Genomic DNA, 26,636 nt, shown 5'->3' with positions numbered 1-26,636 from the left:
ATTTCATGGCATTTTATTCACCTAAATGACAAGTTTGCTATTTACCTCAGTTGTTCACACACTCATTCATTCTAATGGTGTACTTTTTTATATGATAATGCTGTCCAGGAACTTCATTTCAACAGGATATTTGGGTAGAAAATGTGATATATCCTGGTTATCAAAACTGCAGTGTTATCCTTAATTAATTCAGAAATGAGGATATGAGTGTTTAAAATAGCATATGAAACAATCCATTCAGATTTGGCACGAGTCTTTAAAGATCATTTTCTCTTAGCATTTGTCATAGAGTGCTACATGTTTCTATTTCTTCATACAGTTACATGCCAATGATAAAGTCATCTGTAAAGATTTTTAAAATATCTTCATTGAATATAAACAATTATTTTGCATTGGTATCTTTTAACATGGTTAATGAACAAGTAAAGTTGATCACGATGGTAATTATGTTAAGTGAGATTTTGCTTGTTCATATCACTATTTGTTGTTGTTAATGTGAGCTAACAAAAATAAAGATGGTTATCAAATAATGTCTTCAACAGATTCAGACCCACCAAACTCTGAAGGTGGTATCTCCTCTATTGAAATTGCAGAGTTGCATCCGAGCAATGAAGATGAGCATAGACATCTCAACATTGCAGAGACAATGGAAGATTTTTTTAAAGAAGCGGGACAAAGGAAACTGGAGGAGTCTAACCCTGTCTCTGAGCAAATTGCACATCTGTTGACCTCAAAAATTTTGCAACTGAAAGAAGAGGGAAGTGGCCAGTATCTCCTGAGAAGTTTCCAAATGGCTCTAGTTTTGTTTAATAGGCACGGTGCTAACATTTTCACAAAAGGAAATGTTAAGAATGTGAATTTCTATTCCTCTGTCAATTCTGCTGTTGGTTCTGCAGAATTCAACCCTTTTCCTGGACTCTCAAAGGGTGTTGTCAATTTTATTCTGCAGGAGATTTCAAAATGAACAAATACAAATGATAGAGCTTTTTTAATATTTTATATAAAATAATATTTTGTAACCATTTTAGCTTAAAAATTACAGTTGGTAGAAGTTGCAAATGAACACTTAATGTATTTGCATGAGATTCATCTGATTTGTAGTTTAATGCAAGTGTTAATCTAGTTTAAAATAAACAGGTTAGTGGCTTCATTAAAATAACAGAGGGATAGTATACAAATGGTTTGAGTGTTTGGCCACTAATATAGCCAAGAGTAATTTCTAGGCTTATATTTATGATAAATATATGATTCTATCTAGGAGTTTGATCAATCATATCTAAAACAAATTAATTCCTAATTCAGTTTACCAAATCTACATTATATGAATTAATCATTTTGTGTTGTAACTATGGAGCAATTGCTATGAAAATATATAGTAATGCTGTAAAATGCTTTCCATTTTATTACATTTCCAAGGAAAAGCAAAATAGCCCCTACTACATAATTTATTCAGCAAGCTGAAGGAGAAAGTCTAATCCAACAAAAGACATGTGACAAACTGTAAACATGCTACTGGTGTCTTGGCTTCTTGGTCAAGACATGCAGACTGGGAGGATGTCACTTATGAAAAAGAGAAAAATAACTTTAAAATGTTTTAATTTTTGTATGAAATACAGTTCTCTGACTATTCTAAGGCGGACATGCATTGCTCATTCTTTGGAAAGGTAGAGAAAATTATGAAAAATCATATACTGAGTCAGTGTTTTTTTTTCTGTCACTATTTGATTAACTGTGTAGATTAAGCCAGATTATATTGGTTCTGAGGCCAGGGATAAATTAATTTGTGGTTTTATTAATATTGACAGTACAAGTTTATGTACTTACAAGTAGGATACCCATTGGAGTCTTATTTATTTCAATCTAGGTTAGATCTCAGCACTGACGACCAAATAACTGCTGCAAACAGTTTTTGTTTACACCTCAAAGACCATTTGTAACTAAAGTCATATGACTTGGTCTGAACCTATCAATTGTGAGATTATTGTCATGTGATCCTCATATGTCTTATACTACCACACCAGTAGATGGCACTATTGCACCACATTACTATATTGTTACTGCAATGTGGAAGACAATTTCCTACCAGTAGAAGATAAGACAATTTTGCACCAGAAGAAGGAATTTTCCTCCACACAAGATCAGGGGGTAGGTTGTTCAACCTTGCCCGTCTAAGAGCGAAGTCCAAAGTACGGAAAGTCCTCATCAGGGAACTCCTCTTTGCTGATGATGCTGCTTTAACATCTCACACTGAAGAGTGCCTGCAGAGTCTCATCGACAGGTTTGCGGCTGCCTGCAATGAATTTGGCCTAACCATCAGCCTCAAGAAAACGAACATCATGGGGCAGGACGTCAGGAATGCTCCATCCATCAATATTGGCGACCACGCTCTGGAAGTGGTTCAAGAGTTCACCTACCTAGGCTCAACTATCACCAGTAACCTGTCTCTAGATGCAAAAATCAAGCGCATGGGAAAGGCTTCCACTGCTATGTCCAGACTGGCCAAGAGAGTGTGGGAAAATGGCGCACTGACACGGAACACAAAAGTGTATCAAGCCTGTGTCCTCAGTACCTTGCTCTACGGCAGTGAGGCCTGGACAACGTATGTCAGCCAAGAGCGACGTCTCAATTCATTCCATCTTCGCTGCCTCCGGAGAATACTTGGCATCAGGTGGCAGGACCATATCTCCAACACAGAAGTCCTCGAGGCAGCCAACATCCCCAGCTTATACACACTACTGAGTCAGCGGCGCTTGAGATGGCTTGGCCATGTGAGCCGCATGGAAGATGGCAGGATCCCCAAAGACGCATTGTACAGCGAGCTCGCCACTGGTATCAGACCCATCGGCCGTCCATGTCTCCGCTTTAAAGACGTCTTCAAACCCGACATGAAATCCTGTGACATTGATCACAAGTCGTGGGAGTCATTTGCCAGCGTTCACCAGAGCTGGCGGACAGCCATAAAGGCGGGGCTAAAGTGTGGCGAGTCGAAGAGACTTAGCAGTTGGCAGGAAAAAAGACAGAGGCGCAAGGGAAGAACCAACTGTGTAACAGCCCTGACAATCAAATTTTTCTGCAGCACCTGTGGAAGAGCCTGTCACTCTAGAATTGGCCTTTATAGCCACTCCAGGCGCTGCTCCACACACCACTGACCACCTCCAGGCGCTTACCTATTGTCTCTTGAGATAAGGAGGCCAAAGATAATAAACATTACAATCTTTCCAAGAAATTAGCAAGCTAACCCAGACATCTCTCCTGATGTTTACTTCCACTGAAGTCAAAATCATGTGACTCTTTCCCCATATTCTGATTATTGACAGAAAATGGAAGATGAGGCCACTGGTTCCTTCCCTGCTAAGTGATTTGTCAGTAGGCCCAACAATCAAACTGACTGCAAGCTCTACCTAATATATTCTCAGACACGTCATGCTGGAAACATCCCGATCACAATAGATGTGAATGCTCACTGGAATTTTTAAACTAATTTTCATTAGCTAAAATATTCTGGCTCAGATGCAAATTTACATTTCCCATGTCTGCTGTTCTGTTAATTTAGGCCTTCGAGAGCTAAATTTAACTTAATAGGACCATTTTTGACAATAATTATGCCTTGCTGTTTCCATTCTGGTATAGGTATGTGACCCTACATTATAACTAGCCATCCAAGATGTACAAAAGCAACACAGTTGACGGACAATTTAATTGTATCTCTTTCCCTGTAGGGATACCTCTGGCTTCTCTTTTTAATAGCATAGCTGAAGATTTGAAACTCAACGCAAGGGAATCATGGCTACGAGTCTGTCTTACCAGTCTTGAGTACAGTAATTTGGAGCTCCGGAATGATGCCTCACTAGCCTGCCTACCTGCCTTGACACTGCTGAAAATCTAGGAGTTACAATGTTGGCAAGCCTAATTATTTTGGAAAATATTGTAATATGCAATATCTTTATTGCTAAATGAGCTCCAAGATGTACTGTGTATAATTAACGACAGACCATTTTCAGTTTCCTGTCACAGACTTTTTATAAATTGTACATTAATAATTAAAAATAAGCTGAAGATTTTATGTACTAATACTTGAAATCTATAAACAGAACCACTCAGTCACTACTGGCCCAGTCAGCAGATAACTTTTTGTTTCTCTTTGCTGCAACTTCATCCTTACTTATTCTGCCTTCAATCCTGGGCGCTGGTGACTCAGTCAGTTTACAACAGCTCCTCCACTACACTCTTTCTGTACCTCAGTTTTCTCACTTTGTGCATGGTAATGTCAGGGAAATTGATTCTTCCAAAAATACTTGTGGTCATTGTGTGAAAAGAATTTTTTTTGCTATGCTCTTTATTGCTGGGGGTGGAAAAGAGAAACAGCAGAAGAGTCTGCATATCATTTTCATCACAGTAATGTCACAGGCAAGTGATGCATTGGGGGGGTTCAGTTCGTGTCAAGCAAGTAGTTACTTAATTATGTAAACAGAAGGAAAAATTGTTTTGCTGTGTACTTTTTCACTGCAGGTGACATCTCTTTTTTTGATCATTGTTTCAACCAGTTGGAAGAAGGGTCATCAGTTTGGACAAATTATATAAGTAAAGGAACCATTGAAACTACCTGGCATGACTTTAAGCCATCAAAGTGAAGACCACAGATGACAATAACTTATCCGCAGACAAAGTGGGTGGATTTTTGTAACAAATTCATCTCATATGTTGTACTTGAAGGGTTACAATGTGATAATTCATTTCAACCAATTCATAAGGGTTATGAAAAATGTGAAGTGTCCCAACTGTATGTATGCCTTCATATTAACAATTAATTGTTGACCTATCTGTGAGAGTCACAACATTGGCATCAGAACCACATAAGTATGCTGCATTTAGTAAATAATTAATTCACATATCTCATGTTATATGAAAAAATATACCTTTGGCAAAACTTCACTGACAAATCTAATCGCGCTTGTTTTGAATTGAGCCTCAGGATCTTGCTGCTCTATAGCCATTACATTGTCAATCGATTGCAGGATTAATTGCTTCCTTGCAATGTGCACGGAATTAAAATGAACATCATTTACATTCAGAAACTGTGTTGAACCCTCACATCTTTCTCCAGGTAATAGGATGGCACTTTAAAGAGAACATAAACAGTTCCACACAGAAGCAGAAATACTTCTGATATAAAATCTTACCTAATCCCAGCTCATTTTCTAGAAACAGATTAGCACTGTTGCAACTCTATTGTGTATTCTTATAAATTGGCATTTTATTTTTCCAATGAGGCTATGTGCTTTGTTGTTCCGTTGGATTTTTAAAAAATTAGATTCCATGCAGCAAAACAAGAATACAGCATTAGTTGCTCGGTAGTACAGAACTTGAGTACTGCTGAAAAAGAGACATGCTGTCGAAGGTTTTTATTTTGCACTCATCAGGACAGATGCAAGAATGCCAAATTTCAAAGGGAGCAACAATTTATACTGCACGAGGAAAGGGTGCTGATTGGTTGGCAAGTTGACTCTGATTTGTCAAGGCATTACTACTGCAAAGGTGACCGAAATAGGGCACATCAAAGCTATCCTGCGGGATAATGGCTACCACGATCAGATCATTGTTCATAGGCTCTTGCGTGATTATGTGCGATAGACAAAGACCGCCACTTTTGGACCTGAAATGAGCCGAACCTACCTCAAATTACCCTGGAAGGGTAAGGTATCTCAAAAATTTGAGTAACAGATGATTCTAGCCATTTCACATTGCAGTAGCAACACAAGTGCTATTTTCTATTAACAGGATGCTGCCATCAAGCCAAAAAGACATTCTGCCTACCATGTAAGTGCGGTATGTGAATTCCGGTGCCAGTGCAATGCCAGGTATGTAGATCATATGTCCCAACAACTGGCAGATTCTATCAAACAGCATGCCCCTTCGGCTGATCGCAACAGGCAGAGTACTGACTGTACTCCACCAACCCGTACTTGCAAAACTCAGAACCACAATGTCTAATATTAGATGTGATTCTGCAATTGGACAGCACTTATTGAACAATCCCAAGTTTGCTAAGAATTACACTATCAACCAATTTAAGATTATCAGTCAGGTTCACAATGTGGCTCACACTTGCTAGAAGTTACATATATTCATACTCAGGGACCTGTCCTCTGCAGACAAAAGGAACATGTCCAGGTGTTGCATCTTTTTTGAATTAAACCAAAGCGTGGGGGGCAGTAGTTCCCTGGTGCATTCACCATGGCAATGCCTCAACCAATCCGAGTCGACTTGCCAACCAATCAGCACCCTTTTCTCATGGAGTATAAATTGTTGTTCCCTTTGAAATTTGGCATTCTTGCATCTGTCCTGATAAGTGCAAGATGAAAAGCTTCAACAGCACGTCTCTTTTTTTATCAGCAATGCAGCATTATTTTAAGTTTTTAATATTTTATTTCAGCATTTTTTTTATCAGTGTCCTAGAGACACCAATCAAATGAGATCAGGCCTTGACTAGATCATGGGGGAACTGACCTGCTTGACATTAATTTATCTGTACAACTTACTTTATAATATATCCATTTTTCACTGGAAATATCTTGGTAGAATTAGAATATTAGTATTTTGATAATCAGGAAGTGCCAAATATAAAACAAAAATCTCTAAGTTTGGAACCTGTAAATTTCTTAAGCAAGATTTTTTTTGATCAGTCAATCATCTATGATATACAGGTCTGATATCCAAAATCCAGCACCCTCAGGACTGAGGCCATACCGGATTTTGCATTTTCCCAGATTTTGAACAAGTGGTGCCAGCGACCACCCTCCAGCTCAGCCAGAGCCCGAGTATAACCACGGGCCTCGGTTTATTACGTGCTTGAGTACCATGCCTGGCCAACTGAAGCCTGGCCCTGGGACAGGAACCAGGGGGTGTTGTGGGGGAGGATCCGCCGTTGCCACCGACATTTCACAATTTTATATCAAGTCAGGTAGAAATTGACTGAAAGAGAAAATTAAACTTAAGAGAAGCATTGGCTTAACATTACTCTTTAAGGAGGATACTATAAAAAGCTGTGTCTTCAGTCTTTTAAAGTTTAATTGAAGTAATTATAATCACTTGACACTAAACTGTTGTTGCATCTGAACATTTCAAAAATGTCCAGTTTTCAGACAATTCCAGCTTTTGGACTCCAAATTTGGGATATATGACCTGTATTAGATACCATGGAATGATTTCTTCCTATAAAGGAACCTTGGAGAATATATTTATGATGTTAGTAGGACCAATATATTATGAAATTCAAGCTGTGCAAAATTAGCACACAAACATTTTAATATGTTCATAAAAATCTCTTTGCCTATTATTTTAACAGATGTGTGCTCCTGCTTGTGTACTCATATAATCTAAGAACGTAGGAAATAGGAGCAGGAGTAGGCCACACAGCCTCTCAAGCCTGCTCAACCATTCAATAAGATCATGGCTGATTTGACCTCAACTCCAATTTCCCATCCAATCCACACATCTGGAGCCCAAAAATCTATCATCTCAGCCTTGAATATACTTAACAACTGAGCATCCACAGTCCACTGGGTTAGAGAACTACAAAGATTCACAACCCTCTGAGAGAAGAAATTCCTCCCGATTTCAGTCTGAAATGATCAACCCCTCATCATGAGACTAGTTCACCGAAATCTAGATACTCCAGCCAGGAGAAACAGCCTCTCAGTGTCAACCCTGTCAAGCCCCCTCAGAATCTTGCATGTTTCAGTGAGATCACCTCTCATTCTTCTAAACTCCACAGAGCATAGGCCAGTTCTACTCAACCTGTCATCATAGGTCAATCCTCTCATTTCAGAAATCAATCTAGAGAACCTTCCCTGCACCACCTCCAAGACAACCGTACTGTTTCTTAGATAGTTCTAATGCCTGTGGGAATTGGACCTTATTTGCATATGAGAGTCAGCTCACAAAACATTAATAAAAACAGAAATGATGGAAATAGTCAGCAGATCAGGCAGCCTCTGTGGAGAGAGAAACAAAGTTAACAGGCTGGATTTTCTGCCCCAGCTGGGGCTGGTAACAGGCGGACGGGTGTGGAATTTCACACCTCCGGCCTGCGTGCCAGTTCCCCGGCTCCAATTCAGCCCCAGCCATTTTCCCGGAGGCAGGATGGAGGTGGGGGGCTGGTGGTGACAGAGCTACCTGCTGACAAACAGCAGATGGACAGTCAAGATAGTTACGGGCCTGTTAAGACCTATTGAAGGAGGCCAACTGGGATTTTCCAGTCGCCCTCCGGGTTCCCGGAGGCGTCAGGGAACTGTTTAGCTGCCTATAGGCGGCCTCCCAGTGGCAGACCAGGGAGCCATCACTCTAGGTAGGCTTAAAGCCACTCCCTGCCTGCCTGGGGGCAGAAGCAACCGCAGGCTGCCCTGTGAAGGGGTTCCACCCCCAGAATGGTGGCCTGGCTGCAAAGGACAATTTAATTTAAAGTTTGAAAATGTTGGAGAGAGGGTGCCTCCGCTTTGAAGCCCCCTTCCCTCACTTACCTGCCACAGCAACAAGCTGCTGCTTTCAAGATGGAAGGCTTCTGATTGGCCCTCCAGCTTCAATAGCCCCCCTACTGACCTTAATTGGACGCGAGCCCGCCCTTTGGCCATTGAGTGTTAGCTCCAGGGAAAATCGCATTGAGTGACTGTTTCCCACACAGTGCGGGCTTCTGACCCACATTTGAGCCCACAGGAAAAGTCCTGCTCAACATTTCAGGTTGATGACCTTTCATTAGAACCTGCTGAACATTTGTAGCATTTTCTGTTTTTATTTCAGATTTCCAGCATCTGGAATATTTTGCTTTTGTATTAGTGCTTGATTAACGAGAAACTGGCCGGAATTTTACTGACATGCCGTGGGTCCGCCACTGGGACCAAATGCAGGTCAAAGACCGCACAGGCAAACAGTGGGACAGTGGAAGGGATTTTACCCACGGTGGCCGATTAAGAATCCACCGCTTGGAGCACCGTCCCATTAAGGGCAGTGGCCTGCATCTCCGAACTGCCAGCCCAATCAGAGAGCTGGCAGTGCCACTGATAGTGGTGCCTGATGCTGAGGTTGCAGGGAGAAGGAGAGAGCACATCCATATTGCGGCACCCTTGAAGGGCCAGGGAGAATTTTTTTTAATGTACCGGGGCCAGGCAGGCCCTGGCAATCGGAGGAATGAAACCTTCAGCAGTTGCGTCGGGGCCACAGGAGCAGCCATTTACCCCATGGGGTGGGGGAGGAGGAGCGGCCCTCCTCAGGCCATCGTGCATTGTTAAAGGAAGGCCCCCACCCCCCACCCTGGGAAGCCACTAAGAGGCCACCTTGATGTACCTGGCGTCTGCCGACACAGCAGGGGGCCGTCCTGACACTTTCTACCACCATTTCACATGGCCTCCTGCCTCCCAGTCTGTCCTCAGAGGGCTGGTAAAATGCCAGCCATTAAAGTCTGTCGTTGTAAAATATTTCTGCTAATGCTAATATATTTTGCAAAACATTTGCTTTCCTTTTCTCCTGGGGATTTATATTCTCTATCGGGCTAATTCCCTAGTCTCAAACACTGGGTCAGAGGAGTCCAACTGGAGCACAGTGACTGAAAAATGGGAAGTGGAGGCCCAACACCAATTTCCTCAGCCTTTGCGCTATCGGTGAGCTGTAGTACCTGTGCCCATTTCATGCCCATATTCCATTAAATTTTTTTAAAGTGTTCAAATAAGCACCATTTTTCTCAGATCTGCTCTTTTTACTTTGTGAATGCCCATTTTGAATATGTGCCAGGAAGGCTCCATTGGCATAAGAGCCCCTAAATAACCTTTGGAAGGCTTTGTGTGATGTTTACAGGACGTGTATAGCACAGTGTTCTCAGTAAAGCATTCTTTTTGTGGTTCTGACATTTTTATGAAAATATTAATGTCGGGGAAAAATTTGGCAGTCGTCTTTGTCACTCCGTATGATAAGCACATTTATAAAGCACTTCAATTTCATGATGACTGGCAAATCTCCAAACTTGCTGATCGATTTACACCTCTCCGCCGTTTGCCTCAATTATTAATTATATGATACCTCCATACCATGTTCAACAGGCAAAAGTGGTATTTTAATATTTTTCCATGTGCATCACAGTGAGAGCTGACAATGCTGGGAAAAGGATACTTTTCCATTTTTGGCATCTGTGTTTGCATCTGCCTCCTGATTGTTCCAAACTGAGTCAAGATCCCTCCATTTGGTCCCAACAATATGTCTTTAACCCCAACTTCTGACGAACGGCACTACTGCAGCTCTCTGACATGTTTCTATTTCTCCTACCGATCACCTTTGTGGTGTCTTTGGGAGAAACTTGCAATTTAGCATCAATTAAAGCAACAACATCTTCAATTTTGTCCGACAGTCAAGCATTATTATTGGGTTAGCAAAACTACCACAGAGAGGTAGGATCTCCACCTTCTCATGCTGGCTCCATTAAGAATCCCAAAATCTAAGTGTGACCCAACCCTACAAACAAACCTGCTTCCCACTCCATGGAATCGGAACCCTGACAACCACCATCCCCCACAGCAATCTTCGACAGCTCCCATGATTACCGGCACCCCACCTGGGATCCTGGACATCCGCAATCACTGACACCTCACCAAGATCACAGACATCCCTGCGATCACTGACATCCCCACAATCACCGACACCCCCACAATCACCAACACCCACTGGATCACCGCCATGCCCACAATCACCAACACCCACTGGATCACCCCCACAATCACCAACACCCCCAGATCACCGCCATCCCCACAATCACCAACACCCCCAGATCACTGACACCCACCACAATCACCGACGGCCCCCATGATCACCGACACCCGTGATCACTGGCACCCCCCACGATCACTAACACCCACCCACCCCCCCACGATCACTAACACCATCCCTGCAATCACTGACAGAGACGGGCTCACCAAACCCCTCATGATCACTGACTCCCACATGTTATCCGACATGATATTCCCTGCCGCTATCATCGGACCCTGGTCTCTCCGACCTACCTGCTCCTGGACTGCAGCCTTTGCTGCAACGTTCCCTGCCTGAAAGGGAGCCAAGCTTGTCAATTCTGCTGGCTCCAGGTGGGGAACCTGTTAAACAAAAACCACGCACACCAGTGTGCCGGGAAACCTGGACATCCAGGTTTCCCAACCTGAACTCTTCCCTCCTGCTTGGAAATTCTGCCCGATCAATATCAGAGCCTTTAACTGTGTTTCTCTCCCCACAGAAGCTGCCTGACCTGCCAAGTGTTTCCAGCACTTTTTGTTCTTATTTCAGATTTCTACAGCATTTTGTGTTTGTTTTACCTTAAAAGGCTACTCCTTTCTGCAAAGTATCACTTTTCAGGTGAAGGTTCAAGTAAATGCTCCTATCATTAGATTAACCAGAATATCTGGTGAATTAATGTTCATTTAGGTTCGTACAGTATCGTGCATATCCTCTTCTAACCTGGCATGAGATCTGACGATTTAAGTTTGTTTTATGCCATGCTGTTAGCTTGAACAATACCTTAAAGGGTACACAGTATTCGCTGCTCACAATGCGGTCTCCTCTACACTGGGGAGACCAAACGCAGATTGGGTGACCACTTTGCGGAACACCTCCGCTCAGTCCAAAAACATGATCCCGAGCTTCCTGTCGCTTGCCATTTCAACATACAACCCCCCCCCCCCCCCCCCCCCCACCCCTGCTCTCATGCTCACATCTCTGTCCTGGGATTGCTGCAGTGTTCCAGTGAACATCAACGCAAGCTCAAGGAACAGCACCTCATTTACCGATTAGGCACGCTATAGCCTACCGGATTGAACATTGAGTTCAATAATTTCAGAGCATGATTATTTGTATTTTTATTTTATTTTAGTTTGTTTCATCCTTCATTTTTTTTTTACCATGTGCCTGTCCACTGTTTTTTCATGTTTGTGCTTTTGGCTAGGCTGTTCATTATACTATCATTTAACACCCTCTCTGCACTAATGCTTTGTCTTTAGCACACTCTTTGCCTTTGCTCCATGATCTCTTTGTCTGTTCATCTGTCTGACCCTCTGTCCTATCAAGACCTTCCCTTTTGTTCTCTTTTCCCCCATCCCCACTTTATTTGCTGAAAACCTATTACATTTCTAAACTTTTCCAGTTCTGATGAAAGGTCACTGACCTGAAACGTTAACTCTGCTTCTGTCTCCACAGATGCTGCCAGACCTGCTGAGTATTTCCAGCACTTTTTGTTTTTATTTCAGATTTCCTTTTTTGCTTTTACGTCAAAGGGTAAATAGGTCAACTGATTGCTGACTGAGTGCATAATCTACAGCAGTGGCAATGAGGGAGAGGTAAACTTGCTAAAAAGATGGTCAAAACTATGTGCAAATTTTTTTCCCAGAAACTTATAACACATTACAAAGCTAAACCAAACAAAATTCCAAAGATGACAGCTATTGAGCTTACTCACTTTAAATGAATGTTTTGGTTATCCCATCATCCTTGGAACATAGTTTTTCCCCATTATATGCTGATTTGATCACAGAGATCATAGTCATGAAAAACAAATGAAATTTGAGTTTTTAATGTTCCCTCTAATTGCTCCATTTATCTTTGCCCTGGGAATTTTCAGTTTGTTGACTCAGTTTGTGAGCTTTTTGTCAGCAAACAAATATGATGAAGAGAAAACAAAAATAACAATAAAACCATAGAAATATTACGGCACAGAAAGAGGCCATTCAGCCCATCGTGTCTGTGCTGGCTGAAAAAACCAGCCGCTCTATATCAGGGCCTTTAACTGTGTGTTTCTCTCTCCACATAAGCTGCATGACTTACCAAGTGTTTCCTGCACTTTTTGTTCTTATTTCAGATTTCTGCAGTATTTTGCATTTGTTTTACCTTACAACATCTAACAATGTTAAATTTTTAACAGTATTAAAGCTGTGTTTTAATGCTGAAAACAATACTGCATTTAATTTTAATACTTTTACCCCCAAAATATTCTTCATGTATGTTCCTTAGTATAAAAAACCTCTTCAAGAATAAAGTTGATCACGACTTAGATGTTTTGTATATTTAATGAATCCTAAATGAAGGATTTTTCATTTAACATTAAATTTTTATCCTAAAGTACCTGACTGGTGATAAATATTTAAGGATTGTTTATATAACATATTTGCTCTGAAAATAGCTTTTGTTGAAAAGGACTGCAGAAAGGCATATGAATGCAAGAGCATTCTGCATATCTTCTTTGGCCTCCTTATCTCGAGAGACAATGGGTAAGCGCCTGGAGGTGGTCAGTGGTGTGTGGAGCAGCGCCTGGAGTGGCTATAAAGGCCAATTCTAGAGTGACAGGCTCTTCCATAGGTGCTGCAGAACAATTTGTTTGTCGGGGCTGTTACACAGTTGGCTCTCCCCTTGCGCTTCTGTCTTTTTTCCTGCCAACTGCTAAGTCTCTTCGACTCGCCACACTTTAGCCCCGCCTTTATGGCTGCCCGCCAGCTCTGGCGAACGCTGGCAACTGACTCCCACGACTTGTGATCAATGTCACAGGACTTCATGTTGCATTTGCAGACGTCTTTAAAGCGGAGACATGGACGGCCCGTGGGTCTGATACCAGTGGCGAGCTCACTGTACAATGTGTCTTTGGGGATCCTGCCATCTTCCATGCGGCTCACATGCCCAAGCCATCTCATGCGCCACTGACTCAGTAGTGTGTATAAGCTGGGGATGTTGGCCGCCTCGAGGACTTCTGTGTTGGAGATACGGTCCTGCCACCTGATGCCAAGTATTCTCCGGAGGCAGCGAAGATGGAATGAATTGAGACGTCGCTCTTGGCTGACATACGTTGTCCAGGCCTCGCTGCCATAGAGCAACGTACTGAGGACACAGGCTTGATACGTATATTGGTGATTTATTCTAAGGCATTTGGAGAGATTACTAGGGGCTGACTCGAAACGCCAAAGAGCCACCACGATTCTAAGTGTGGTGGCACATTTAAATAGCCGGGGTGGCCGCCTTCCCTGATCATGTGTAGGGGTTGAGCTGTCCGTCCCTGGCAATGGTGCAGGCGCTGACACCATTTTTAAAAGGCTGTCAGCCCTACTGGGAACTTTAAATATTTAAAGGGAAATGGAATTAAAATAAATAAATACATCTCTTTTGCCCCTCTCCCCCGCCCCTCCCAATAACAATTAAATTAATTATTTGCCCTTACCCCCCAAAACCCTTCCCTTTACCATCTGACCTCCCCCCCCAAACTGCACAAACTTTCACCTAAAACTCTTCCCACCATCCCCTTCACCCATGACGCTAATTTGACCCTGTTGCCCCCCCACCCCAGCACCAATAAACTTACCTCCCCCAACTTCCCCACAAGCGTTCCGCCTCGTTTTCCTAGATGCACCGCCGCCACCGGTAATATCAGGCTGGGCCTGGCGACGTCGAGGTCCGTGGCAGGCCTCATCCAGGGCCATCCTCAGGCACCCCCCGCCACGGATCCCGACGTCAAGGGCTCCTTAAAATCCAGCCCTCGGAGTCTTACACGTGTCAATAAATTTTGGGATATAAAGCCACATTTCCTACTGATGACTGGCTGAGTCATTATTGCGTGTTTCAAATGTCTGCTTCCAAGATTAAAATAATGAATCCATTTCAGGGAAAGGAATTTGGAAGACAAGGGCTCATCCTAATTTCATGCCATCTTAGCTTAATCATCTTTTATGACTCTGACTTAGGTATTATAAAATGAAACTTGTTAGAGGTAGTGAAGGAAAGTATTTAGAGGTAGAGAGGTAGTGAGGCATCCTTTCTGAGGGAACAAGCTGTAAGTTTCCTCAAGACCCTAACCTCAACACTCCCTGCTCAGTTAAAGACCAACTCAATAAATTAAAATAGGTGAATTAATTAATCTCACGTCACCTCATGATGTCTCGCCGTGACCTTCAGCCCGGCTGCTGGCACTGCCGCATCTTTGGAACCCATCTGGGGAAACGAGGTGGAACACTTGTGGGGAGGGGGAGGAGGTAAGGGGGTGGAAACGGGGTCAAATTAGCATCATGGGTGTAGGGCATGGTGGGAAGGGTTGTAGGTGAAAGTTTGTGCAGTTTGCGGGATAAGGTCAGATGGTAAAGGGAAGTGTTTTGGGGGGGGAAGGGCAAATAATTAATTATAAGGTTTTATATTAGCTGGTGCTTAGAAAATCATACAGATGCAGAATTCATATTCATAAATTTTACACCCAAGCTCTTTCTTCATTCATCAACAGCATCGACCTGAGATTTTGCAGTGAGATAAAGACCTGTGGACCAATTTGTCTCCCTCCCTTGTTTTCTGTGGTACCTTTTCTTCCCTGATATTGAGAATTTAACCTTTTGCTAAGGATTCTTATCACACTGATAAGGTTGTGTCTCACTAACTTAATCGAGTTTTTTGAGGAAGTGACGAAGATGATTGATGATGAAAGGGCATTGTATGTTGTCTACATGGACTTCAGTAAAGTCTTTGACAAGGTCCTTCATGGCAGACTGGTACAAAAGGTGAAGTCACACGGGATCAGAGGTGAGCTGGCAAGATGGATACAGAACTGGCTCGGTCATAGAAAACAGAGGGTAGCAGTGGAAGGGTGCTTTTCTGAATGGAGGGCTGTGACTAGTGGTGTTCTGCAGGGATCAGTGCTGGGACCTTTGCTGTTTGTAGTATATGTAAATGATTTGGAGGAAAATGTAGCTGGTCTGATTAGTAAGTTTGCGGACGACACAAAGGTTGGTGGAGTTGTGGATAGTGATGAGGATTGTCAGAGGATACAGCAGGATATAGATCGGTTGGAGGCTTAGGCGGAGAAATGGCAGATGGAGTTTAATCCAGACAAATGTGAGGTAATGCATTTTGGAAGGTCTAATGCAGGTGGGAGGCATACAGTAAATGGCAGAACCCTTAGGAGTATTGACAGGCAGAGAGATCTGGGTGCACAGGTCCACAGATCACTGAAAGTGGCAACGCAGGTGGATAAGGTAGTCAAGAAAGCATACAGCATGCTTGCCTTCATCGGTTGGGGTATAGAGTATAAAAATTGGCAAGTCATGCTGCAGCTGTACAGAACCTTAGTTAGGCCACACTTGGAATATTGCGTGCAATTCTGGTCGCCACACTACCAGAAGCATGTGGAGGCTTTGGAGAGGGTACAGAAGAGGTTTACCAGGATGTTGCCTGGTCTGGATGGTATTAGCTATGAGGAGAGCTTGTATAAACTTGGATTGTTTTCACTGGAACGACAGAGGTGGAGGGGTGACATGATAGAGGTTTACAAAGTTATGAGTGGCATGGACAGAGTGGATAGTCAGAAGCTTTTTCCCAGGGTGGAAGAGTCAGTTACTAGGAGACATAGGTTTAAGATGCGAGGGGCAAAGTTTAGAAAGGATGTGCGAGGCAAGTTTTTTACACAGAGTGTGGTGAGTGCCTGGAACTTGCTGCCGGGGGAGGTGGTGGAAGCAGGTACCATAGAGACGTTTAAGCGGCATCTTGACAAATACATGAATCGGATGGGAATAGAGGGATACGGACCCCGGAGGTGCAGAAGGTTTTAGTTTAGGCAGGCATCAAGATCGGCGCAGACTTGGAGGGCCGAAAGGCCTATTCCTGTGTTGTTCTGTTCTTTGTTTTTTGTTCTTTGAGGATGAGGAAATTAATACTCGATTCTGTTGCAAGAATGCCAAGCTGGTTGGCCAAGTGCTCCTTGGCCTATATTGTTTCCCGGTTCAGCAGTGCCTTGAATTTAAAATTCTCATTCTTGTGTTCAAATCCCTCCATGGCCTCACCTCGTTCTATCTCCATAACTTCCTCCAGCCCTACAACCCTTCGAGAATTCAGTGTTCCTCCGACTCTGGCCCCTTGTGCATCCTCAATTTCTTTTAGCCCGTCATTGTCAGTCGTGTCTTCATCTGCCTAAGTCTGGAATTGCCCCCCTAAACCTATCCACCTCTTTACCTCTCTCCTCCTTTAGGTTGCTCCTTAAAATCTAGCACTTTGGCCAAGCTTTTGGTCATCTGTCCTAATATCGGCCTATGTGGCTCACTGTCAAATTTTGTCTGATAAAGCTCCTATGAAGCACTTTGGGGCGTTTTACTACGTTAAAGCCAGTTTGTAAATGCAGGTTGTTGTTAATCTCCCCGGTGTGCATGGTGAAACTGTGGCAGCCATTAATAACCTGCAACTGGATGAAACACCAAGGCTTCATGGCTTTTTGAATGAATATTTTAAGAGTTTCCCTTGATCTAATTGTTTTGTTGATGCTCCTCTTTACCTTCATGTTAGAATTCAGGTTCTTCTTAATTCCCTGCAGCATCATTGCAATTTCATTATAAATCTTACAATGCAATAATGTGCATCTCACTTTTGAGTATTGATTATGCCCTTAGCCATGATTTGATTATGATGAGGTAAATAAATAATGATAGATTGTAACTACTGCTCAATGAGATGGTATGAGAGATCACAAATTTAAGATAATTGCAAAACCGATTAAAAGGGTGGTTAGGTCAAGGAATCTTTACACCCAAGGGTGGTCTGGAACTCTCAGCCACAAACAGTTGTTGAAGCATGGTCAATTATTTCTAAAAAAATAATCAATTGCTTGAAAAAGAGCAACGTTAAGGGATATGATGGGTGAGGAGAAGAATCCTAAATCTAGGTGGCTCACATGGGCAGGAACATAGACATAAACTTGTTCAGCCAAATGGCCTATTTCAGTGCAGTAACAATTCTTGTACTATGATGGTCTGGGTCTTGCATTTCTTCTCAGTAACAGTTAAAAACTTACAATTCTTTCAATTGAAGTTTCCATCCGTCTGGTTTGCCTTGGTGTTCTTGTTAGCTCAGAACACTGCAGTAATATGGCAGGTTTATTAGATCCCAAACAGGATTGTGTTTAAAAATCATTCACAAAAACTTTTGGCAAGTAACAAAACAATGTTAGATGTAATATTTTATATCTGGCAATGGTAATAAAATTTGAACCAAATGTGTCTCCTAGTTGTGACAGTGTAATTATTTTAAAATATGAAGTCAGTTAAGTCAACTGACCCCTTAATAAGTGACTAAACTGGTGTTTTTAGTACATGCGAATTAGGAGCAGGAGTAGGCCACTCGGCCCCTCGAGCCTGCTCTGCCATTCAATGAGATCATTAATTGTAATTATGTACTGTATTAACGTGGCAAGAGGAGTGTAATAAATACCATTAATAAGTACTCTCAATGCCTGGACTGCAATGTTCTGCAAGGCAAAAACTGGATAGTAAAACCTTGACAATTTACAACTCAACATTGAGTTCAACAATTTCAGATCCTAACTATTGCTCCCATTTTTTCAGACAGCAGGTGCTTCTAGTGGTTCTACTGTTGCCATTTACAGCTCCTCCAGACCCATCTTTTATTTCTTTAATCATCCCATTACCACCCGTTTTTGCCTTGCACCATCACCACTTCTGTCATTTAATCCTCGCTGCCTTCCACTCTCTCGCAGGCCTTTTTGTTTGTTCTTTCCTCCCCTCCCCCTTCCCTGCCTCTGCACTTGCTTAAAAACATCTCAAACCTTTGCCAGTTCTGATGAAAGGCCTTCGAACTGAAACGTTAACACTGTTTCTCTCTCCACAGATGCTGCCTGACCTGCCGAGTATTTCCAGCATTTTTTGTTTCAAATTTCATATTTCCAGCATCTACAGTATTTTGCTTTTGTTTGGGGGTAGAACTATTGACAGTCCAAACATCCTGCTGGAAATGACTACAGGGCAAAAAGTGCTACAAACACACAGCACACTCATTGGCATCTGAAAAGAGAAAAGATAGGTTAATATTTGTGCACAGACCATTCGTTAGACAAAGTTGCAGGACCCTCTTCACCACACTTACCTGATTGCTGGTGGGTATCCACAAGCCACCCAATTTTTAAGAGACCGGGAGTCGCTTCCTGCCCGTTTCTGGCAGCATTAAAGAGGTTTGGGAGTTTTCATTGTATCATAGAAATTTACAGCATGAAAGGAGACCATTTGGCCAGCTGAAAAAGAATTATCCAGCCTAAACCCACTTTCCAGCTCTTAGTCCATAGCCCTGTAGATTACAGCAGTTCAAGTGCATATCCAAATATTTTTTAAATGCGATGTGTGTTTCTGCCTCTGCCGCCCATTCAGGCAGAGCTCCCGACAGCTGTGCACTAGCACCCCAGACCATTCGCTCCTCCTGTTCTTACCTTTTGAAAATTTCATTCTACCCCTCTCCAGCCCATTAACAAGCCATTCAGTGAGCTTAACAGCCAGTTAATTGGAGCATGTGGGTTGCCAGCTTCTGCACCCCACCAACTCACCACCCACCCCATTGAAAATTGCAGCTCATCACAGAGACATTGGAAGACTGACACCCCATCTGAGAGGGCTACTTTCAAAGCACACCTGCAACTGACCTCGCTCCCACGGGTGATTGAAAATCCAGCCCTAGGAACCTAATAAAAAATTGCGATCATTTCTGTTTTATTGTTGAGCTAGTTAATGCCTTTATGACTAATTGCAATGAATTTAATTTTTAAACCTAGGCTTTGTATAGCATTAAAATGCAATCTTTGTAGAGCTTCAAACAGTAACACTGGTGAGTTCAAGATGATATACAGTGTGACATAACACAGAGACATGTTAATAGGATGCAATATAAAAAGATTCTTTTGATCATTGACAAATGCTTTGACTCAATGTGGAAAGAAAACTACTGCATACCAATTACCAGTGTGATTTTGATGCAAGGTGTAGCACCAGCACTAATCTTCCTTCATTGAAACTGATAATAAACACAAGTCAATCTGCAGAAGCCACATTGTCTTTTGGTGTCCTGTTACTAAATTATTTAAACACTATTGATGGTGTATTGTTCTGAAAGTGCTTCCATTTTTAAAATATTTTTTGAGGACTTGTGTTTTCGAATCGTGGAGATGGATTTATTTGAGACTGAAGTGATTCCACGGATGTGTTTTTTAAAGGGTCACTGGAAGGACTCTTGAAAAACATTTACTGGATGTTACATGTCTTCAGCTAAGTAAACAACAGGTGCCTTCTGACCATGGTAGTTGTTTACAAGAGAAGTGACATGTCAAGATTTATGGTGCTCAAGAGTGGGTTTCATTTTTGAATACTGTTTTGAGTCAGTTGGGTTTGTCGCCTGCTGAAAGAAACACCCTGCTCATCTTTTCTCCACCTCTCTGAGAAACCCTGAAAAATCTAGTGCGTGTTAGCTAAAACCCCTGATGCCGCATTTCTCCTGAAAAGCTTCTGGAAGACTTCCTCTCGATGTCTCCTGAATGAACTGCTTCTGAAAAGATCCCAGTGACCCGTCTACATGTACTCAGATGCCAGACTGTATGCCATCTGGAACACAACATATCTAATCCTTTTTCTTCAAGAATTAACAAGTACTTTGGCCAAAGCATGTTTATTTTTCCTTTAATCGCTATGTGTGTGTGTTGAATATTTAGAAGGGAATATATATATTTACTGTCATATTTCAAACTGTTAAAGCTTTGCAACTTTATTGACTAAGTCTTGTTTTATATAAATCAGTACTTTTGTTGTTTATTAAAGAAACCTGGTTGATGGATTTTATTCTGAAACTAAAATAAATAGATTATATAATTGGCCACATCAGTAACTGGGTACATATTTAAATATATGTTGTGACCTGTGGAGATGTGGAACTAGAGAAAGACAGTGCATAAATGCTGGCCTAGCCAGAGATGCCCACATCCCGCAAATTAATTTTTAAAAGTTCCTCCCACCTCAGTCATAACAGTACGCAACAGGAAAATATTCGGCAGAAGCAGCCTATGTTGTATGATTAATGGGAAAAGATCAAATCGAATGAAAAATGGCACACAGTGTTGCGTTTTGTTTAAGTTTTGTTCCTGTTTGAAATGCTACAGCATCAGTCACAAGATCTGAAAGCTTAAGAAGCGTGTGCAAGTATATTGGGAAATACGACAGTGATAGATACTTTGAAAACTATTAGCTGGCCCCTTTTGTTTAAATTATTTATTCTGTGATTTTAATTATAAAATGTACACCAGGGCATGATTATACATTAAAATAAGTGTTTGAAACTTAATAACAAAATAGATATTGCCAGCAAAACTGCAGTCAAGATTGACTGCAATGCATCACACATAAAAAGGCAGTGAACTTCTTTCAGCTTTCTGCTACTCATCAACCATAAAATTTCCACTGAAGGAATCATGGACAAGTGAGCTGGTGACACATGGTAATGTCATTGAACTAGTAATCCAGAGGCCCAGGCTAATGCCTTGGGGACATGGGTTCAAATCCCACTGCAGTAGCTGGCGGAAGTTAAATTCAGTTAATTGATTAAAACCTGGAATTGGAAGCTAGACTCAATAATGGTGCCAAGAAACAATTATGAATTGTTGATAAAACCCATCTGATGCCCTTTAGGGAAGGAAATCTGCCCCTGGTCTGGCCTATATGACTCAGACCCACAGCAATGTGATTGACTCTTAACTGCCCTCTGAAATGGCAGGCCACTCAGTTGTCAAGAACAATTATGGAAAGGCCTTGTCAGTGATGCGCACATCCCATAAAATAATTTTTTTTAAAAAGCCCCAGTGGAAATTCACACCCATACTTTCAGCTAGAGATGCATGAATGTCAATAGGCAATAAGATACTGGGTCCCATTTTGCCTGTAGTTGGTCATTTTACACAGTCCACTGTGAGTAAGGTGGTGAGCAATAGAGGGAAACTGTTTTGCTATCCCTACTGATTTTTCACTACTCACAACTGAAATTTCCAACCAAGGATTTGATAACAGTTATACAATTATATCGAAATTACAGCATGGAACAGGTAATTAAGAACACAAGAAGTAGGAGCAGGAGTAGGCCATTCAGCCCCTCAAGCCTGCCCTGCCATTCAATAAGATCATGGCTGATCTGTCCCAGGCCTCAACTCCTCTTTTGGGCCTGCTCCGCATAACCCTCGACTCCCCAAGATTTCAAAAATCTATCCACCTCCTCCTTAAATAGATTTAGTGACCTAGCTTCCATAACTCTCTGAGGTAGAGAATTCCAGAGATTGACTACCCTCTGAGAGAAGAAATTCCTTCGCATCTCAGTTTTAAATGTGTGACCCCTTATTCTGTAACTATGTCCCCTAGCTCTTAGGCTGTCTTATTGTTTATCCTCCACACCAGCAGTAGTCCTAATGCCATGTCCCTTTATTCAACAACAACCCGCATTTATATAGTACCTTTAACATAGTAAAATGTCCCAAACTGCTTCACAGGAGTGTTGGCAAACAAAATTTGACACAGAATCACATAAGGAGACATTAAAACAGGCAAAGGTAGGCTTTAAAGGAGGAGAGAGGGGCTGAAATTTTTAGGCCCTGTTGGGGACAAGCACGGAGGGGGGCGGGTACGGAATTTCACGGCACCAACCAGCATTTCGGTTCCCCGACAGCATCCTGCTCCCGGGCTATTTTCCCAGAGACAGGATGGGGTGGGGGAGCAGCAGGATTACCTGGCTGCAAGCGGTGGGTAGCCAATTAAGCCCGTTTAAAGGCCTGTTAAGGCCTATTGTCAGAGGCTGACTCAAGCACCCGGAGGCATCAGGGAACAGTGTACCTGCTTGGAGGCAGCCTCCCAGAAGAAGAGAGGGGTGGGGTGCCTGAAAAGGCAGCCTGTTGCTTCGTTGGAGCTGAAGGGTCTCTTTTTTGGCCCTCCAGCTTCAAGAGCCCTTCTGCGGTTCTTATTTGGATGGCGAGCCTGCCCTCTGATCACTAATTGTCCAATTCAGGAAAATTCACAGCCGGGTGACTGTTCCCCACAGGGGTGGGCTTCTGACCCCCCATTTGACCCTTACGTCAGGGTCCTGAAGCCCACGGGAAAATCCTACCCTCGGTGGAGGTTTACAGAGGAAATTCCAGAGTTTAGGGCCCAGGTAGCTGAAGGCACATTCACCAATGGTGGGATGATGAGCAAGATGCCAGAATTGCAAAAAGTGCAGAGATCTCGGAGGGTTGTAGGGCTGGAAGCAATGGAGCTGGAACTAAAACCTGGCTACCCAACCCGAACCCAACTAGACCCGACTACATGTGTTGGGTTTGGGTCAGGTCGGGTCGGGTCTGGTCGGGTCGAAATGCCGAGTCCAGCATTCGGGCATGTGTCGGGTCAGGCTGGACACTGCTTCTTGGAAGTCACGGGATCAGGCTTACCCATGATTCCCCACAACTCCAGCTGCAGGAATAGCCTGCTGCCGGAACAGATGAAGGAGATTCGTGTCGGGTCGGGTCAGGTCGGGCGCGAAAAGGAATGAAAGGGCTCGTGCTCGGGTCGGATTCACTGTGGTCGCGTCGGGTCCAGGTCGGGTTTTAATTTTATACCCGAGCCAGGCGTTAGCTGGAACAGACTGGTAAGTTTTTGGAAACTTTGATTCAGCAGCCGTACCTTTCCCTCCAGGAGGGATAGGCTATAGTTGCCCCAAAATGCCAGTACATAAACCCAACAAATGGGTCTAAATTTCAAGTTTACAAATTAGGGTTCCACCCTATCATTGTGATGCTTCCATTTCTTACTTTTTCTATTACATTGCCACTTTGTCAGATATCTCAGTTCACTTCAACAATAGAGGCTTGTGATGTGGTCCCCATTTAATTGCAGCTGCCTTTAGACTATTAATATCCTCATTTTCCTGGCTTGGCTGTAAATGTCACAGTGAAAGTGGGGAGCAGTGAGCTATATTGGTTACTTGCATCACAATGAGAGAAGTGGCAAAATTTCTTCCATGTGTGCTCGGAGGTAGATTTGCATGGACTTCCAATTTATTTTCTTTTGATCGGAAAGCACAATTTTTTTTCCTCATTGCTAATCAAGTTTCTCGGTATATGCTGCTGAGACCACCTGACCACCTTTCTGGGTGTCCTTACTGGGGTCAACACAGTGGAAGATGGCCTGGCAATAGTAAAGCTGTTACTATGTTTTCAGGATAGAATGAATAAAGACTGAGCAGGCTGGGGCTCTTTTCTCTGGACAAGAGAAGGCTAAGGGTGTCCTTTAAAATTAAGAAGTTTGATGAGGTAGATAGAGGTAGAGAAAATGTTTCCGCATGTGGGAAAGTCCAAAACTAAGAGACAAAAGATTGTCACTATTAAATCTAATAGGGAATTCAGGAGAAAATTTTTTACCAAGAGAGTGGTTGCAAAGTGGAGCTCACTACGGTACAGAGTAACTGAGGTGAATTGTATAAATGCATTTAAGGGGAAACCAGTTAAGTACATCAGGGAGAAAGAACAAGAAGGATATGTTGATAGGGTTAGATGAAATAGAGTGGAGGAGTCTTGTGTGTAGCATAAGCACTGGCATAGAACTATTGGGCCGAATGGACTGTTTCTGTGCTGTAAATTCTACATAATTCCAAGTAAAATGGTAGTGCAGCCTCCGACTCCCAAAATGGAGCATAACAGAAATATTGAACTCATCTCACATAGAAAGAAAGAGCTGACTAAACCTGTCTTGAGGATGAACATGTCGTCTCAAAAGCTGATCAGAAAAGTGAACCGAACTAGGTATGATTAATTTCAAGAGTAGCTATTGTGTAATGTCCTCACCTGTGCCCTTTGTGCAGTAAATCTTTAAAGGGCTAATTTTGACCTAGCTGTCTCGGCAGGATACTGAGGGAATGGGATCTGTCACACCCCACCTAATTTTACTTTGCATTGGTGGGCTGCAACGCTGGCAGCTGTTTCCAACCCATCAATCACCTGCTGAGCAGTTTAGATTAAATGTACCGCCTGCAGTTTTTATCAGCAGTGTTGAGTTTTACATCACAATGAAGTTGTGGTAGGAACACCCCAACTGTTACTCACTGATCCTGTTATTCGTTTGAGTTTCCGCAGGAATTCATTGCTGACTGTGCATGTGACACTACCTAAAATGAACACTGGTTTCATTAAAATATTTAAATATGCATCTTGCACTTGTAGTAGGAGCCTTTGAGGAAATTGGTGCCTGGAAGAGTTTGATTCAGTCATTCCTAAGCCTGCCCAGAACAGCATGACTGAAGATTCAGAAAGGAGGCAGAAGCATTGATATTTAAAGGGATCACTACAGTGATCACTACACTGACCACCTCCCAGCCGCTTACCCATTGTCTCTCGAGACAAGGAGGCCAAAGAAGACTACAGTGATTAAGCTGTTGGCTATTGGGAGATTCCAGAGCCATTTTTTGGCCCCGTTTTGGCCATTTTTGATACCACAGAGCTGTTGGGGTAAAATTAGAAAACGCTGGGAGCACTCAAGCAGGTCAGGAAGCCTCCAGGGGATAATGTTCCTCAGAACATGTTGGACAACTGACTTTCGGCTCCAGGCCAATGTTTGATTTCATTGGCTGCAGGAGGACTGGAAAAGATGGGACTGTTGCTGGGATTACCATTGAGGCTGTCACGGCAGCAGCAGGGGGCACAGCTACTCAGTGGAGGCTCGAAGTAGATGGTGAAAGAGGCAAGGCTCAAGGAGGCCTTACAGCTTGCAGTGTTACACAACAGGGTGTCGTGAAATGGAGAAGGATTAAAAGGCAATCATCACACAAGCAAAAGGTCGTCCCTGAATCAGCTGATTTGTTGGATTGCCGATTCTACTGCACGTATTCTGTTGGCTCATCTTGTCAGTTGATGAATGATACGGCATTTGAGGATGGCCTTGACACTCTCACAGCAGGATCGAGTGATCATTTCCTCATCCTCAGTGAAGGGTTGAATTGCCAATATCAGGAAAGAAAAGGTATCACAGAAAACAGAGAAGGGAGACACATCGTTCCACAGGTCTTGATCTCACATCAAAATCTCGGTTAGTTGATGTTGATGAATGAAGAAAGACCTTGGGTGTAAGATTTGTGGATATGAATTCTGCATCTCTGTGATTTTCTAAGCATCATCTAATTTAAAATCTTATTATGGTCTTTAACTGAGCAGAGGAGGGGGTTGGGGTAGGGTCTTGAGGAAACTCATGGCTTGTCCCCTCAAAAAGAAATACCTCACTACCTCTAATTAGTTTGCTTCACTGCCTCTAACAAGTTGCATTTTATAATATCTAAGTCAGAGTCATAAAAGATGACAAAGCTAAGGTGGCATGAAACTAGGATGAGCCCTTGTCTTGCCCAGAGATTTGCCAAATTCCTTTTCCTGAAATGGATTCATTATTTTAAACTTGGAAGCAGACATCTGGAACATGCAATAATGACTCAGCCAGTCATCAGTAGGAAATGTGGCTTTATATCCCAAAATTTATTGACAAAGTGTAAGACTCCTAGTGATCACTGCAAATCCCTTATAATAAATCAATAATGCAGAATCCTTTTGCATCGCTTGTTCACTGCTGACTGCAAAAACCATGCAAATAGTCATTCAGGAATTAGAAATCTGGAAATTAAAACAAAAAAATGGTACCAATAAAATTGATCATGAAGCTATCAGATTGTCATCAAAACCCAACTGGTTCACTAATGTCCCTTGGGAAGGAAATCTGCCATCCTACCTGGTCTGGCCAATATGTGACTCTAGTCCCAATGTGATTGACTCTTAACTG

At 42.6% G+C, this 26,636-nt stretch overlaps 2 protein-coding genes across 2 annotated transcripts in view; both read left to right on the top strand.

Annotated features, from left to right (window-relative positions):
- Positions 1-5,265, top strand: part of LOC137376231 (shieldin complex subunit 1-like) — a 100,285-nt gene extending 95,020 nt beyond the window's left edge. The window contains exon 3 of the mRNA XM_068044374.1: positions 543-5,265. Coding sequence (XP_067900475.1) covers positions 543-964 — 422 coding nt within the window. The 3' untranslated portion in view covers positions 965-5,265. The remainder of the gene's footprint in view (positions 1-542) is intronic.
- chgb (chromogranin B) overlaps positions 1-26,636 on the top strand; it is a 173,279-nt gene that overhangs the window by 123,391 nt on the left and 23,252 nt on the right. The gene's annotated exons all lie outside the window — the stretch shown is intronic.

This window comes from Heterodontus francisci, chromosome 13 (assembly GCF_036365525.1).
Source record: "Heterodontus francisci isolate sHetFra1 chromosome 13, sHetFra1.hap1, whole genome shotgun sequence".
In the NCBI taxonomy this organism is placed as follows: domain Eukaryota; kingdom Metazoa; phylum Chordata; class Chondrichthyes; order Heterodontiformes; family Heterodontidae; genus Heterodontus; species Heterodontus francisci.
The sequence above is the reverse complement of the archived record's forward strand: the minus strand, read 5'-3'. Positions and strand labels throughout refer to the sequence as shown.